At 51.0% G+C, this 17,281-nt stretch overlaps 1 protein-coding gene across 1 annotated transcript in view; it reads left to right on the plus strand.

Annotated features, from left to right (window-relative positions):
* LOC308641609 (progesterone receptor-like) overlaps window positions 1-7,520 on the plus strand; it is a gene marked incomplete at both ends in the record, with an annotated part of 172,977 nt that extends 165,457 nt beyond the window's left edge. The window contains 2 exon segments of the mRNA XM_081280269.1: window positions 4,916-5,167; window positions 7,477-7,520. Coding sequence (XP_081136395.1) covers window positions 4,916-5,167; window positions 7,477-7,520 — 296 coding nt within the window.
* Between the last annotated feature and the right edge of the window lie 9,761 nt (window positions 7,521-17,281).

Consider the following 17,281-nt stretch of genomic DNA (forward strand, 5'->3'; position numbering starts at 1 on the left):
CTGCACTGGCCCATCAGGTGATTCCATTACTTTCAGGACCCTGATTCCCAATGCAGCCTACCGGGCAGCACCTCGAACTGGGTTCAGAAGGATACCATGCCAGGAATTATCCCATCAGGAGAGATGAGCACTGCCACAACCTCACCCAGCGGCCTTCACTGATTACTGAAGGTCCAGTGGACCCAGAAAAGGCCATGGGCAATGCAAGGGGCCCAAGGAGCACCCACTTGGGACAACAGTCCCAGGTGAGGCTCCCTCCAACCTCACTCCTCCGGGTCCCCACTCACTGATATTTTGCCCAGTTCAGAAGCAAGCTCAGAACTCCACCAGTGAGGAGGAGGGACAGTTCTTAATAGCTGAGCATGGAGGAGCATGCAGGGCTGCTTAGTGGGTTGTGGGAAGCTTGAGCTTGAAACCTCACAGCTAACCCTGGCAGGGTGCCCTTCCATCCAGGAAAAGCCAAGACCCATGACAACTGGAACCTCCAAAGAGTGAATGCTGAGTGGATCTCTGGGTCTGTAGGTGTCTGTGTTGGATTGGACTGGTGAAAGGTAACATATCTTACACTGTAGGAACAGTAGGAGGCCTAGTATTGTCCCCAGAACAGCTAAGCAATGAAGACAGTCAAACAATTGGAGAGCTGGGGTTGTGGCTCATTTGCAGAGTGCTTGCCTAGCACGTGGGAGGCACTGGGTTCAGCACTGCACAGAAATGAATAAAGGCCTGTTGACAACTAAAAAAAATAAATTTAAAAATGGGAGAATCTTGATAACCAAAATTCAAAGGAAGCAACCCAAATATGAATAAAACTCGATTTTGTGAGCACACAGCTGGGTTTTTCTGTTTTCCACACAAAGAGAAAGGACCATATGTCAAGAGTTTGTAACGTTGTGAACGACCAATAAAAAAAAAAAAATTCTCTCTCTCTTTTAAAAAAATAAAGTGGCTGAAGTGGTGTTAAACTCTGAAAAAAAAAAAAAAAGAGAGAGAAAGGACCGTGCACAGAGGGTAGCATTCCCTCCCAGCCTGCCCTGCTGAACCCCTCAGCCAGACTCTGGGGGATGCCTTAAATGCATTCTCAGCAGCTGTTCCCTCCACTGTTCCCAGAGGAAGTGCAGGAAGACACACAGGCCATGATCCCAAAGCTGCCACCACCTGCAAATGCTGCTCAGACAGGAAACTTGCCCCCCAGCAGTTCCCCTTCTGACTGGCCAGGCCCAGGCAGGACAGCAGACAGAAGTTTGACAGCTCAGTGGCAGGGCATGGGCTGAGGGATTCCTGCCATTGCAAGAGCTCCTGGCTGTCAAACTAAGCCCCGCCCACCCTCACCAGAGCAAGGCTAGATACAAACCCTAGCTCACACCTTCAAGGGAGGACAAGGTGTCCTTGCCCAGCCCCAGCAAGCGAGATCCTGGAGATGCCACCACCACTTGCTCCCCTGCTGGTGCACCGCCTATCTAATGACATTGCTTTCATCCCTTCCGAGATGACCCGGAAACCTCACTGGGTCAGGAGGTGGACCAGGGCGATCTGAATCACCTCCCAGTGTCAGCACTCAACAGTCCCCCCAGGACCCACGCACCCACCAGGCACGCAGTTCCCTTGCCTATTTCTTCCGCATCTGGTGCACGCACCTGGACTTTGCACGTGCATGCAGACTTTGCACAGGCACGCGGAATTTGCACGCGCGCGTCCGTTCCTGGCGCAAGCCTGCCTCTTTTCCAGTATTGAGGGTTTTCCTCACAGGCTCGCGTGTTCTCCACTCATTCCTTCCTCAGCTGCGCCCTTTCAACAGTCTGACAGCTCAGGGGCGGGGCATGGGCTGAGGGATTCCTGCCATTGCAAGAGCTCCTGGCTGTCAAACTAGGCCCCGCCCACCCTCACCAGAGCAAGGCTAGATACAAACCCTAGCTCACACCTTCAAGGGAGGACAAGGTGTCCTTGCCCAGCCCCAGCAAGCGAGATCCTGGAGATGCCACCACCACTTGCTCCCCTGCTGGTGCACCACCTATCTAATGACATTGCTTTCATCCCTTCCGAGATGACCCGGAAACCTCACTGGGTCAGGAGGTGGACCAGCGGGATCTGAATCACCTCCCAGTGTCAGCACTCAACAGTCCCCCCAGGACCCACGCACCCACCACGCACGCAGTTCCCTTGCCTATTTCTTCGGCATCTGATGCACGCACCTGGACTTTGCACGTGCATGCAGACTTTGCACAGGCACGCGGAATTTGCACGCGCGCGTCCGTTCCTGGCGCAAGCCTGCCTCTTTTCCAGTATTGAGGGTTTTCCTCACAAGCTCGCGTGTTCTCCACTCATTCCTTCCTCAGCTGCGCCCTTTCAACAGTCTGACAGCTCAGGGGCGGGGCATGGGCTGAGGGATTCCTGCCATTGCAAGAGCTCCTGGCTGTCAAACTAAGCCCCGCCCACCCTCACCAGAGCAAGGCTAGATACAAACCCTAGCTCACACCTTCAAGGGAGGACAAGGTGTCCTTGCCCAGCCCCAGCAAGCGAGATCCTGGAGATGCCACCACCACTTGCTCCCCTGCTGGTGCACCGCCTATCTAATGACATTGCTTTCATCCCTTCCGAGATGACCCGGAAACCTCACTGGGTCAGGAGGTGGACCAGGGCGATCTGAATCACCTCCCAGTGTCAGCACTCAACAGTCCCCCCAGGACCCACGCACCCACCAGGCACGCAGTTCCCTTGCCTATTTCTTCCGCATCTGGTGCACGCACCTGGACTTTGCAGGAGCATGCAGACTTTGCACAGGCACGCGGAATTTGCACGCGCGCGTCCGTTCCTGGCGCAAGCCTGCCTCTTTTCCAGTATTGAGGGTTTTCCTCACAGGCTCGCGTGTTCTCCACTCATTCCTTCCTCAGCTGCGCCCTTTCAACAGTCTGACAGCTCAGGGGCGGGGCATGGGCTGAGGGATTCCTGCCATTGCAAGAGCTCCTGGCTGTCAAACTAAGCCCCGCCCACCCTCACCAGAGCAAGGCTAGATACAAACCCTAGCTCACACCTTCAAGGGAGGACAAGGTGTCCTTGCCCAGCCCCAGCAAGCGAGATCCTGGAGATGCCACCACCACTTGCTCCCCTGCTGGTGCACCGCCTATCTAATGACATTGCTTTCATCCCTTCCGAGATGACCCGGAAACCTCACTGGGTCAGGAGGTGGACCAGGGCGATCTGAATCACCTCCCAGTGTCAGCACTCAACAGTCCCCCCAGGACCCACGCACCCACCAGGCACGCAGTTCCCTTGCCTATTTCTTGGGCATCTGATGCACGCACCTGGACTTTGCACGTGCATGCAGACTTTGCACAGGCACGCGGAATTTGCATGCGCGCGTCCGTTCCTGGCGCAAGCCTGCCTCTTTTCCAGTATTGAGGGTTTTCCTCACATGCTCGCGTGTTCTCCACTCATTCCTTCCTCAGCTGCGCCCTTTCCACAGTCTGACAGCTCAGGGGCGGGGCATGGGCTGAGGGATTCCTGCCATTGCAAGAGCTCCTGGCTGTCAAACTAAGCCCCGCCCACCCTCACCAGAGCAAGGCTAGATACAAACCCTAGCTCACACCTTCAAGGGAGGACAAGGTGTCCTTGCCCAGCCCCAGCAAGCGAGATCCTGGAGATGCCACCACCACTTGCTCCCCTGCTGGTGCACCGCCTATCTAATGACATTGCTTTCATCCCTTCCGAGATGACCCGGAAACCTCACTGGGTCAGGAGGTGGACCAGCGGGATCTGAATCACCTCCCAGTGTCAGCACTCAACAGTCCCCCCAGGACCCACGCACCCACCAGGCACGCAGTTCCCTTGCCTATTTCTTCCGCATCTGATGCACGCACCTGGACTTTGCACGTGCATGCAGACTTTGCACAGGCACGCGGAATTTGCCCGCGCTCGGCCGTTCCTGGCGCGCGCCTGCCTCTTGTCAGGTATTGACGGTTTTCCTCACGCGCTAGCGTGTTCTCCACGCATTCCATCCTCAGCTGCGCCCTTTCGACAGTTGAGACAGCCGTTCCTCCTGAAGCTGTGTGAGTCACGGAAGAAGGCCTTCTGCGATCAACGCTAGAATTAGCCACTAGCGCCTTCGCTGAGACTCCCATGGAGACTTCTCACAGCAAGTGTTGTCCCTCACCCCTGCCCCTGGCGCTGAGGGCCAGAGACCTGCCAGAAGGGTCCCACCAGAAGCCCGATCATGGGCCGCGCCGACATCCCTATACTGGTGGGCCACTAAGGGCTTCCTGGGCTGTGCGCAGGTCGTCTTGCCGCCATCCTGCAACTGCTCCTCAGCGGTTGCGAAATGTGCCTGGTGGGTGCTTTTCCAGGGTCCTGCGGGCCCTTGGATCTTTTCTCGGAGACTTGGATATTGCCTCCTTCCTTGGCATGCCAGGTCCCCTGAAGAGGATGCTGCTGTCAACTGCAGCTTTCATGAATTCCTGCATCCCAGGCCGCAGACTCAGACAGCCGCCTTGTAGGGTGCAGGGGCAGGAAGTGGCTCCTTGCCAGCTTCCAGCACCCCAAGAACCCTGCCCAGGGAGGACTGTGATCACAGCCCCTGGGGACAGTGGCCAAGTGGTGGCTGAGCAAGCAGAGCACCCTGTACACAGAGAACATCAGAGGGGGCGCCCTCAGGTCACTGGGAGAGCATCTGCTTTTAGGCCCCTGGGGGCCCATAGCTGTGTGCCTGCCTTTGTGCCCAGGCCTGGGCCTCTGTGGAGTAACCTCTGCACCCAGAGCTCCCAAGACAGAGCTGAGAGCTCCCGGGCCATCTGCATGAGCTCCTGCCCCAAAAGAAACCCCATCAGCAGCTCCTACAGCTCCACGCGAGGTCTGCGAGCCCTGAAGAGGAGGGCTCCAGACCCATCCAACGGGGAGCCGCCCCTGGGATGTTCTTCATCCCCAGGGATTGCCCCAAAGAAGGCCCAGGGTGAGAAAGTGGCAGAAGGCAGGGCGGGACACCCATTTCCCAAGAAGAAGTCCTCACCCACGGGAGACACCAGTGGGCCACGGAAACGCAAGTTTCCTCTCCTGCAATGCCGCCGAGGGGAACCTCTGAAGCTGCCACCACCTCTGTTACTGGCCTGTGTAGTGACTGCTGAAGACCTAGACAGGGAGAAGAAGAAAGCTCTGCAGCGCATCAACGGTCTTCTGATGGGTGAGACCCAGGTCATTGGGAACAGCTGTGCCATGGCCCCACAAGCCCATGGGGGGGTCCCCTCTCCACCGGGAGGGGCCAGGCCTCTGGCATCAGTGGGCCTCAGCCAGACCTTTCCCCATCCCCCCAGCAGCACAACCATGGTGGCCCACACCCCAGTGTGGGTCAGCTCTGCTGTCTCTTCCCAGAGCCATCCTCCCATCACCAACCTTACAGGACCGCTCTCCCCCAGCCTGCCAATTGCTGCTTTGGCCCTTCCTCCCAGGCCCTCTCTCAGCACATTGGCAGGCTTGGCTGCACAGCCAGTGGCCCCCTTTGGGGTCACACTTTCGAACACCACTATGCCTTCACAGCCCCCACATCTGGGGCCTCCCTCCACCTTGGGTAGGAGCTTCCGGCGCTCTCACCAGGGCCCAAAGCCCTACTGTACACACAGGCCCTCACCTGTAGCAAGCTCCAGCTCTCCAGCTCCAAGGGTGCGAGGACACATTCTGCAGGGGAAGCAGCCTCTCACCCCTGGAGCCACCGTCTCACCCAGTTCTGGGGTTCCTGGTGGGATGAAGCCTGGAGCCCCTAGCTTTGTCAGCTGTCGTCAGCATGGACACGTAGGAGCTCCAGGTCCAGGGGGGGCAGCTCCGATGCCACCCTTGAGCGTGGGCAGCCTAAACTACTCAGCCCTTGGGTCTGAGAAACATAGAAACTCCACTGTGGGTCCTCGTGGCAGCACCCAGACACATGCAGTGACCTCAAAGGCAGATGGGAGGAGAGACTTGTCCTTGGGCCATACATCACGCAAGGAAATATCAGGCTCAGAAAGTAGAGAAACCCCCAAAACTAGAGAGCACCGTGGGGCAAGTTTGGGAAATGACACCTCCAGTGCCCCTAGCCAGAGCACCACCATGACACCCAGAAAACCCACAAAAGAGGGTAAAAAAGGGCAAGGAAAGAGTGGAGTTCCTACTCCGAGTGCCATTCCTCAAAGCCTGCCCACCCAGAAACACCAAAGCTCACCTCAGGGGACAAGTACTACAAAGGGTATCTCTAGTTGCCCTTCAGTCCCTGGGACATCAAGGAGATCAGAGAGCCCAGACTTGCTTCCTGACCTCATGTCAGCCTTTGGGGCCTGGTGTAGCTCCTCCCAAAGAGGAGAAACCCCAAGCAACAGGCAGCAACAAGGAGCAATGATGGAACAGAACACCTCCAGTGCCCCTAGCCAGAGCACCACCATGGCACCCAGAAAACACACCAAAAAGGGTAACAAAGGGCAAGGAAAGAGTGGAGTTCCTACCCCGAGTGCCATTCCTCAAAGCCTGCCCACCCAGAAACACCAAAGCTCACCTCAGGGGACAAGTACTACAAAGGGTATCTCTAGTTGCCCTTCAGTCCCTGGGACATCAAGGAGATCAGAGAGCCCAGACTTGCTTCCTGACCTCATGTCAGCCTTTGGGGCCTGGTGTAGCTCCTCCCAAAGAGGAGAAACCCCAAGCACCAGGCAGCAACATGGGGCAAGTTTGGAACAGAACCTCTCCAGTGCCCCTCACCAGAGCAGCACCATGGCACCCAGAAAGCACACCAAAGAGGGTCAAAAAGAGCAAGGAAAGAGTGGAGTTCCTACCCCGAGTGCCATCCCTCAAAGCCTGCCCACCCAGAAACACCTAAGCTCACCTCAGGGGACAAGTACTACCACTGAAAAGGGCATCTCTAGTCTCCCTATGGCCCCTGGGACATCAAGGAGATCAGAGAGCCCAGACTTGCTCCCTGAAATGATGTCAGCCTTTGGGGCCTGGTGTAGCTCCTCCCAAAGAGGAGAATCCCCAAGCAACAGGCAGCAACATGGGGCAAGGTTGGAACGGAAAACCTCCAGTGCCCCTAGCCAGAGTACCACCATGGCACCCAGGAAAAACACAAAAGAGGTTAAAAAGGGGCAAGAAAACAGTAGAATTTCTACCCTGAGTGCCATCCCTCAAAGCCTGCTCACCCAGAAACACCAAACCTCACCTCAGGAGACAAGCACTACAAAGGGTATCTCTAGTTTCTCTTTGGTCCCAATGACATCAAGAGGATCAGGGAGCCAAGACTTGCTCCCTGAACTCATTACAGCTTTGGGGGCCTTGTGTATCTCCTCCCAAAGAGGAGGTACCCCAAGCAACAGGCAGCAACAAGGGGCACAGTTGGTACAGAACACCTCCAGTGCCCCTAGCCACAGTACCACCGTGGCACTGGGGAAACACACAGAAAAGGGAACAAAGGGGCAAGGAAACACTCATGTTCCTACACTGACTGCCATCCCTCAAAGCCTGCCCACCCAGAAACACCTAAGCTCACCTTGCGGGACAAGCAGTACAGCCAGTAAGGCTACCTCTAGTTACCCTTTGGTCCCAATGACATCGAGAGGATCTGGGAGCCATGACATGCTCCCTGAACTCATTATAGCTTTTGAGGCCTTGTGTATCTCCTCCAAAAGAGGAGGTACCCCAAGCAACAGACAGCAACATGGGGCACAGTTAGAACAGAACACCTCCAGTGCCCCTAGCCAGAGCACCACCATGGGGACCAAGGGACAGAAAGCAAGGCACACCCCAGGGAAAGCAACGTCTGGTGTGGCCACAGTTACTGCCATCCCCCAAAGCCTGCCCACACAGAAAGGCTTAAGCTCTCCTGGGGGAACCAGCACCACATCCTCAAAATCAACCTCTACTTTGACGTCCTCCCATAATGTATCTATGAGGCCTGGGAGCCCAGACTGGCTCCCAGATCTGATCTCTGCTTTTGGAGCCATGGTCATCAGCCCACGTGGAGAAACAAGAAGCGCGAGAAAGCGCTAAGAACACACTTGGGCTTTAACACCTTCAGCCCCTCTACCCAGGTAGGACTGACGCTGCCTAGATCCCAACAGTCTTCCACTGCCCCCATCTGGGCGTCAGCTGGCCCTGCCTCCACGCCATGGGGCCACTGGGCATCCTATCACCTCCACCATAGGATGGTGAGTCTGGCATGCTGTAGCCCTTGAAGACTCAATTTGGCCAGGGCATCCACCCCAGTGAAGCTCCATGTGTCACTCAGCAGGAGTGAGACTTTTAATATCACAACTTTGAAACTTTTCAAAATAATTGTGAGATTTAGTGGGGTTATATGGGATTTTGTTTCCCCCTTTTTATTTTTAAAATTGTAGAAAAAAGTTGATATAAACTGGACCACCATTAGCTTTAGAGAATGGCCCAGCACTGTACAAGTATTTAAACAGCAAGAAGTGACAATACATATTTTTATTTGGCCAGGAAAATTAGCAAGAGTGACCTGTGATGCAAGGGAGGATTGTTAAAGTCCATGCTGTCGAACCAAAGAGGGCACCACAGCAAAAGGAGGCCTAGATTTTTGTTGTTTTGTTTGTTTTTATGAGTCTTATGATTTTCCTTTGTCTCTACTAATGGGCTAAGCAATAAAAGTATAAACTGGGGCCAGTATAGATACTAAAATACAGAATTACAACTTGTTTGTCTTATAAGTAATCACCTTATTATTATAAATTACCTTCAGTTGTTACATTAAAATTTGTACTTGCATAAGGCTTTATGAGATAATAGTTTTGAAACTTGTAAGGATAATACAATATAAAACTAATAAGAGTAAAAGATTTAATTTTATAATAGTTATAAATTAAGAAATATAATTTTTATAATTTGAAACATTTACTTATTTATATATAGTGTTTTTGTTTACTTTAGGAATAGAGTAATCTTTATGACAAAAGCCTATCTTCTGAATTTAATTTTAAATAAACTTGAACAATTGTCTTATCTTGGAATGATATGAAAGAATTTTAACTTAGGTATGGTGGCCGCTTGTTCAATCTTAGGAAAGATGTTTTGATTTTGAAACTAATCTTAATTTTTTACTTGAATATTATTTTACAAAAACTTATACATAATTTTAAAATTAATATTAATTAGTGAACGTAATTTATCATTATGTAAAGGTAAGAGAGCCTTTAATTCCCTCTTAAGGGAAAGAGGCAAAACATTTTTAAACTTTAAATAAGCTAGGCTCTCTTTGTTGTCTTTTAGAGATATATTTGAGTTGACTTCTCAGGAGAACATAAAATTTTATAACATTTCTCGGAAGTCATCATGAACCATAGAGTGAAGCTGCTTGAAGAGGTATCCCATCGGCTTATAGGAGGGTGCAGTTGGCTGAGCGAGGAGGCCAGTGGTGATACCCTGTCTTTCATCCATAACGAGGTGGAAAGGGTGTTTAGGGTTAGGAAGAGAGAGAGAGTGTAAGAATATGTAAGAGCATTCCTGAGTTTGTAAAAGGAATTGGCTACTAGCTTAGGGGAGGTGAGGGTCCAATGAGGGGTCTCCTTAGTGGCCTTGTATAAGGGGTTGGTAAGAAGTGCAAAGTGGGGAACCCAATGCCTGAAAAAGTCTGCCAGACCCAGGAAAGAGAGGGTGTATTCCACTGTTTTGGGTGGTTGTAGGTCATGGAGAGCTTGAATTCTGTCTGATGTGAGGCTTTTAGAGGTTGAAGTGAGAAGTGTACCTAAATAATTAACTGAAGAGGTAGTAAGCTGGGCTTTGGCTGGAGAGGCCCAATAGTCCAGGGACCCCAGGAGATCGAGGAGCTGAGCAGTGTGAGTTCACAAGCCTTGAATGATGAACCGCATAGAAGGTCATTCACATATTGTAAGAGTGTGCTGCCCCAAGTGTGCTGTCACAAGCAGTTAGATCCCATGCCAAGCCTTGCCCAAAGAGATAGGGACTGTCCCTGAAGCCTTGGGGTAGGACTGTCCAGGTCAGCTGATGATACCTTCCCATGTGAAGGCAAAGAGCTAATAAGAGTCAGGATGGAGGGACACAGACAAGAATGCATCTTTAAGATCCAGGACAATAAAGTGAGTGTTCAAAGGGGGGACATGAGAAAGAAGAGTGTCAGGGTTGGGAACCACCAGGTGGATGGGAATAACTGTCTCATTCATTAGGCGAAGATTCTGGACTAAGTGATAGGCTCCTGAGGGTTTGCATCCTGGCAATTTGGGAGTGTTTCAGGGGGAGTCAGTAGGAAAGCGGGGTCCCTGGGCAAGTAAGCAGTCTATAATGGGTTTAAATTGCTCCCTATAGGTTTTGGAGATGGGAAAATGGTCTTGAAGGGTCTGAATCATCTGTCTCATCCACTAGGGGCCCCACTGCCCACACTTTGCCCTTTCTGAGGTGGCCTCTTCTTTTGGATCCTTTGTGCAGTTTGTGAGTCTTGGGCCAATCACCATCACAAACATCTTAAAAGAGAGTGCAGGCCTGGCATCAGAACACCTGGGCCAGGAAGAACAAGAAAACTCACTTGTTTTTGAACCTAGGGAAAAATCACTTCAAGGGTGTAACATATTCTTGAGGCATTGGTGTCATTCTGCTTTGACAGAGGAAGAGTGCCCCCTGAGTACATCTTCCCACTTTCTGGAATTGGGATGGCAGTAGAGTGTTTTCTGTGTGAACAAAACACTTAATCACAGTAGAATACACTAAGATGGTTATTCTGCACCTATTTTATAAATTTCATGAGAAAAAATCAAACGGTCATAACTACTACCCAAAGTGGGGGTGGGGGAATGTAGTATCCAGGAGCAGCTCTTGGTTGGGTCATCACCTCTAGGATTCCAGCTGTCCTTTAGCTTGATTTGGATCACTTCACATTTCTACCAGGACACTTAATTTACTGAGAGCCATGTTGCCTGCCTCAGAAAGCTGACACCTGTGAAGACTTGTGTTGGAGTTTCTTTTAGGGCTTCCTCCGATGTCATCAAATATCTTGTGGCATTTTTTCTATATTAAAGGGTAGGCTAATTGACAAGTCCCCTCTCTCCCCACCCCCCAAAACAAGCAAACAGTGGTTTTATGTGAAATGAGATACCTCTCAGTTTTTGAGAGCTGTTCCATTCTCTTAATGACTGGTTGTCTCAGTTGTTGGGGTTAGTATCAAGACTTCCTGGAAATCTTTATCATTTTCCCCATATTTTTACTGATGCAATATGGCTCAGTTCCCCTACCCCTACCACTTGGTCCCTTTTCTCTACTCATCTTTCCCACATTCCTTTTCCTTTTTGTTCTTTATTTTTTTGCATATCAGAGAAAACGTACATCCAATATTTGTGCATCTAAGTTCTTTGGGGATGTTGATGTGTAGGTTTTTTTCCTTGATGTGTCCTTATCTGGTTTGGGTATGTGTGCAATGCTGGCTTTATAAATTTGGAATGTGTTCCATCCCTTTGTATTTCATGGAGTAATTTGAGGAGTTTTGGCATCACTTCTTCTTCAAAGATTTTCGGTAGACCTCAGCTGGGAGTCCAGCCAGCCCTGAGTTTTTCTTTGTTAGAGACAGTAATGAAAAGCCTTCCATCTCATTACAAGTCATTGGTATGTTTGGGTTTTCTTTTGCTCTGGATTCAGTTTGGGGAGATCCTATTTATCTAGAAATGTATTCATTTCTTCTAGGTTTTCCAATGTATGGGAGTACAAGTTTTCAAAATAGTCTCTAATGATCCGCTGGATTTCTGTGATATCTATGATATCTACAATCTCTAATTTTATAAACTTGGCTTTTCTCTGCTTTTTTCTTGGTTATTTTAGCATGGGGGCTTTTCAATCTTGTTTACCTTTTTAAAGAAACAACTGTTCTATTGGTCCTTAGTGTTGTTATGTTTGTTGTCAAGTTCATTCATGTTGGCTCCGATTTTATTTCCTTCCTTCCTTCAGTGTTTGCTCCTCCACCATAGCCTGGATTTACATCATTTCCCATTTACACAGTGCATGCTGTCGGCTTCCTCAGTAGAGGGCGCTGAAGTGACACCGCAGGAAGCAGAGGCCTCTTGTGGTTAAGCTACTGCACCATTGCTCTGTGATGCTGGTATGAGTCCATGTGAGGGCAGCGTGGATCAGGTGAGGAGATCCTCAGATCCTGAGTGAGGCTTTGGTCTCCAGGAAAATTTCCCAACACTTTCCAAGCTGATCTTAGGTGATGGTGCCCTCCTAGTGAATGGTCCAACTGCAGTTGGAGGCACCTGACCCTGAGTTCAGAACTTGGCAGTCCCTGGCTCTACCCATGCCCACCTGAGTTGTAGCACACCAAACACACTGCCCTTACCAGGCACATATTCCCAAGGGTCCCCCATCCCTTTCTGTTCAGAGGACACTGTGAGAGCCATGGCTGCTGCTCCCTCAGGTAAGGAAGGTCAAGGTGGGCTGGGGAGTGGACAGCCCTGGATGCTCCTACCATGTGGTCACCCATGCCCACCGGCTTGTCCCCTAGAGATGAAGACCTGGCATAAGGCAGAAGCTGCTGCAGAGTATTGAAGCTGCTGCTGACCTTGAGGAAGAAGGTAGGTGCAGGCCGCACATCTGGGAAGGCACAGCCAACTTGGGTGGGGGCCAATGGTTCTTGGAGGGGTGCTCCCTGGTGACAGGAGCTGCCACACTGTAGGCAGGCTCACCCAGGATGAGCATCTACCTCTGGAGGGCTGGAGGGATGACCCATGTGTTTAGGGTTCTGGGGCTGGAGGTATGGGGTACCTGTGGTGTCTTTAAGCTGTGTGCAGGGGTGGATGCAGTGTGAAGATCCTCCAGGTTGGGGGCATACCTTGAGGTGTCTGGTTGGGACCCCCTGTTGTGCAGGAACCGTTGTGTGGGTCTCAGTGAGGGGGCCTTAAAGGAGAGACAAGCTCCTGGGGACAGGTAGGCCTGTTTGGGGAGGACCATGTTGAGTGGACCTGCCAAAGAGGGCCCAGCGTTCAGAAAAGGAGAGGTTCAGTTTGGGGACAAAAAGACTCCCTCCTGCACGCACACATTCTCAGTACCCAGAGCCACCACCACCAGGAGACAGAGGCCACTTCTTGGGGGTCTCAGGTCTGTGGACTGTTCCATTGGCAGGCAGCATCCCATCATCTTAACCACCTAACACAGGAGAATGACAAACAGACTTCTGCTGCCCTGCTGCCCATTTACTGTCCCTTGGGCCATGGTGGAGATTAGTCCAGCCTCTGGATGTATAGCTAGTCACCTCTCAGGTCCCTGTAGAGGTAGGGAACATTTAGAGTGGCCGGGCTGAGGATGGCATCTGCAGGTCTGGACTGAGTGTGCGTGGGTACACACATGGCTGTGTGTGTGTGTGTGTGTGTGTGTGTGTGTATGTGTGTGTGTGGTGTGCATATGTGTGGAGTTTGGGCTGCAGTGTGTGAGTATGAGAATGTATGTGCATCTGTCTGCAGATGTCCAAGTGCATTTCCAGACATTGCATGTGAATCGGTGTGAACTGTTTTTGTGAGTCTGTTTAGTGTAATGCATTAGTATATATGAATAAATAAGGCTATGATTTGTGTGTGTGTGTATGTGTGTGTGTGTGAGATTTGCCCTTCTCTTGTCACCCCCCACCATTGCTCAGCCTGGCACCCCTTTGCAGCCATGTTTGCATCTTGTGAGCTGTCAGCTCGAGGTCTTACAATGTGTAGACATTTTGGGCCAGCCTGGTCTGTCTGTCTGTCTGTTGTCTGTCTGTCTGTCTGTCTCTCTCTCTCTCTCTCTCTCTCTGTGTGTGTGTGTGTGTGTGTGTGTGTTAGGGGTGGCATCATGTGGTGGATGAACTGAACACCACTGAGGCTCCCCTCCTCGTGCAGATGCAAATTGAGCACTTACTCACATGCTTTCATTGAGAGTACAATCCAGTCTGAGGACAGGTAGATAAATAATAAGTTCCATGGCAGACATGAAGGTCAGAAAGACAGGGAAAGGGCTCACCAGAGGTGGTGGTCAGCTTGGCCTCGCTGAGGGGATAATGTTTGAGCAGAGCGTTGAAGGAAGGGAGGACATACACTCCTTCAGGAAGGGTGTTCCTGGCAGAATTATCAACACCTGCAAGATCTTGAGCTGGGAAGACAGAGTAGCAAGGTGGCCAATGAAACCAGAGCAGAGTGAAGGAGGAGAGTGATGATGCTGTCAGAGAAAGAACAGGGTCCAACTTGCAGAGTCTCGTGGCTGCTGTGGTCTTTGGCCCTCACCCTGGGTAAGATGGGAGCCCTGGGGGAGTTTGGACCAGAGGAGGTACATGGAAGTATCAGGGACCAGTAGGAAGGAAGCACGGTCACTAGGGTGTCAGGCCAAAGAGGAAACTTGGGCCTATTCTTTGCAGAATTTTGCCTCTGGGCTGGGAACCCCAGGCTCAGCCTCCACTTTTCAGCATTCAGAGTAGGGGTGGCAGAATCCTTGTTCATTGAATGGGCACAGAACTTCCAAGAAGGACATTTCTGGGTCCCTTGAGTCCTGTAGGATTGACTCAGTGGAGCCTGTGTGTAGGCTCATGGGGGCAGAAGTTCTCATGAATAATGCTGTCCCACCCATACGATGTGTTTTGAGGCTGTTTCGGGACTCTGGCAGCACAGCTCCTGGGAGCTTTGGATAGTGTCGGGTGTCTGGTAGCCTTGATCTTCCTGGTTATCAATAGTGAGAGTGGCAAGAGGGGCCTGGCTTTCTTGTTTGCTTGTGTCTCCTGTGCCATGCTGTTGGGTCTCCCTGCAGAAGCCTCGTGAGGTGCTGTAGTAGCTTGGGGGAGGATTTTGTCATGGGTTAACAAGTAGGAAAGGGCACTTTTGTCACCCCCATGGGCCTGCAAAATTGCTAAGGCTTCAGGCACCTGATGCAACAGGACATGGCCTGAGCCTTGTTCCCAGGCCTCTGTCCCTAACAACCATGTGATTCCTAAAAAGTCCCTGCTCACATCCCCTGTCCCTGCTTTCTAAGCACAGGAGGTTCTAGAGCTGACCACCACCTCTGGTGAGCCCTAGGTTCTAGCCACCAGCTGGCACCACGCTCTGTGACCGGTCCTCCCTGGAATTTGCCAAGGCTGTACTTAAGATAGAATAAAACAGCAGCTGATAAGGCTTGCTCCCCTCCAGGAGGCCTAGGATTCAGTTAAAGACATCCTGAGTAAATAAAGGCATAAAAACAAACAAACAAAACAAAAATTACCATATGATACCTAGCTGTTCAATAGACAATCTCATTTAAGCACCCCCATGCTCTGTGGAGTGAACAACACACCTTCACTGGTGCATTAGAAAACTGGGACAAGGACATGGCAGGTATCTTGCCTAAGGTCACAGAGATAGTGAGTAGTTCACCCAGGGATCTGGCTGCAAACCGTGCTTTACATTGCTCTGCAGCTGCAACCAACAGCCCACAGGCGGTTGTGACCTATGCTGGGAGTGTGAGTTGGAGTTGGCAAAGGGCCAGAGTTTGGAATCAGACAGTCCTGGGTTCAAATTGTGGTCCTGCCCATTTAGTAGCACCTGAACCTCTGGAATGACAGTCTCTTTTCCCTTGTGCAGCAGTGTTGCTGACCTGTTCTAGTGGTGCCATGTGTATGCAGGAAGGACTGCTTCGCTCACTCCAGTGGGAGCAAGATGGACTCAGCTGCAGGGGGTCAGTTTCTGCCCTGTGCTCACAGATGACTTTGCAGATGCTCTCAGAGCATGAGCTTGATCACCTGGATAAGCCCTTGGTAGGGGTGCCGCAGGCCCCAGAGCTGTGCTATATGTTGAATGCAAGGGGTATTTCTTGATGTCCAAAGGGAAAAGCTCTTTGGGGGGAGCCTCCTGATCCTGCCATGGAGTTGTCCTGAGCCCTTGGGTGAGGGGTTTCAGAGTTCTAAATTCAGATGGGTCACTGTGTTTTTCTTTTAGTGATATGAGAAGATGGAAGATCCATATTTTTCTGCTTTTTCTGTTCCTGATGTTTTAGGAGCTCAGATTGTGGGTGTTCTATGGAATGCAACAGTTGCTGCCATACCGAGGCCACATTGAAAAATCAGATAGCTGAGGCCCTAGGAGTCAGACACTCAGTGATACTTGGGTCTTTGAAAGCATTCCCTGTAGTTATTCTTCAGTCAATTATGCTTAATTAGTAGACTAGAATTATAGAATCTCCAGTTCATCAAACATTAATCCTAAGTGCTTTGCCTTGTCTCATATAATCTACAAGGCTGACTTCCTCTTGTGTAGGTGGAAGTAGCAACTCCTCTTTACTAGGAAGGAAGTTGAAGCTCTGAGGGTTTACGGACTTGAGCCAAGGCCAGACAGCTATGCAGCACCAAAGCGGTCCACCTTTCAAATTGGATAAACCCTAACACTGTTAGCTAGATCAATAAGTAAACAAGCATAAGTTTACAGGAGAAAGAAAGGCTGACAAGTGGGTTGCTTTGGTTCACATGTTTGGGAGTTGTGGGCTGAACACAACAGATTCAGGCACAGCTTTATCCAGAGGTTGCAGTGTCATCATCAGGACACTGCCTCGCTCCATCTCCCGACACTGCCTTCTGTGCCCACCCTGTCTCTGGGGGTGGTGGCATGTTGCCAAGCAGCTTTAGAGACACAATCTTCTAGTTTGGCATTGGAGGAAAAGACAGTGTCCTAATGATGATAGTGAAAGTCATGGGCCAGCCTGGGTCACTGCTTCTTTCTGCCCATCATGGTGGGATGGGTTGATCTCAGTGGTCAAGCCTGGAGGGGCTGAATCATTGTGTGAGAGAAAGAAAGAGTCACCAAAAATATTCAAGGGTAAATGATGAGACAGGGAGATGAAAGCCAAGCAGGCAAGCCACAGATGTCCCCACTGAAGGGGTGAGAGCAGCCGCATTTAGAACACAGCCCCTTGCAGTAGAGGTGGCTGATTTTGCCCCTGTGCCTGTCTGTGGTCTTAAGTGCTGCCTGCAGGCTTACTATTTGCCAGGTGTCCACTGGATCATGTGAGCAGACCCTGATATTGTACAAACAGACACCAACTGGCTACATGGACAGAACATCCTCAGCTTTCCTGGGTACCTCCAAGTGTCCTGAGTGCAGTACCCAAGCCTGGCTCAGATTGCCCAGGTCTTAATCAGTGGAGGCAGTTGTAACTACGACCATCAACTGTGTGGCTTTGAAACATCAGACTGATTTCTCACAGATCTGAAGGCTGGCAGGCCAAGATCAGGGGGCCAGGATGGCAGGGTACGGTGAGGGCCCTCCCTCAGGTTGCAGCTGACCCACTTCTCATTATATCCTCACCCTATGACTTTTCCACAGCTTCCAAGCCCTCCTTT

This window comes from Spermophilus citellus, assembly GCF_964194105.1.
Source record: "Spermophilus citellus genome assembly, chromosome: 2".
Classification (NCBI taxonomy): domain Eukaryota; kingdom Metazoa; phylum Chordata; class Mammalia; order Rodentia; family Sciuridae; genus Spermophilus; species Spermophilus citellus.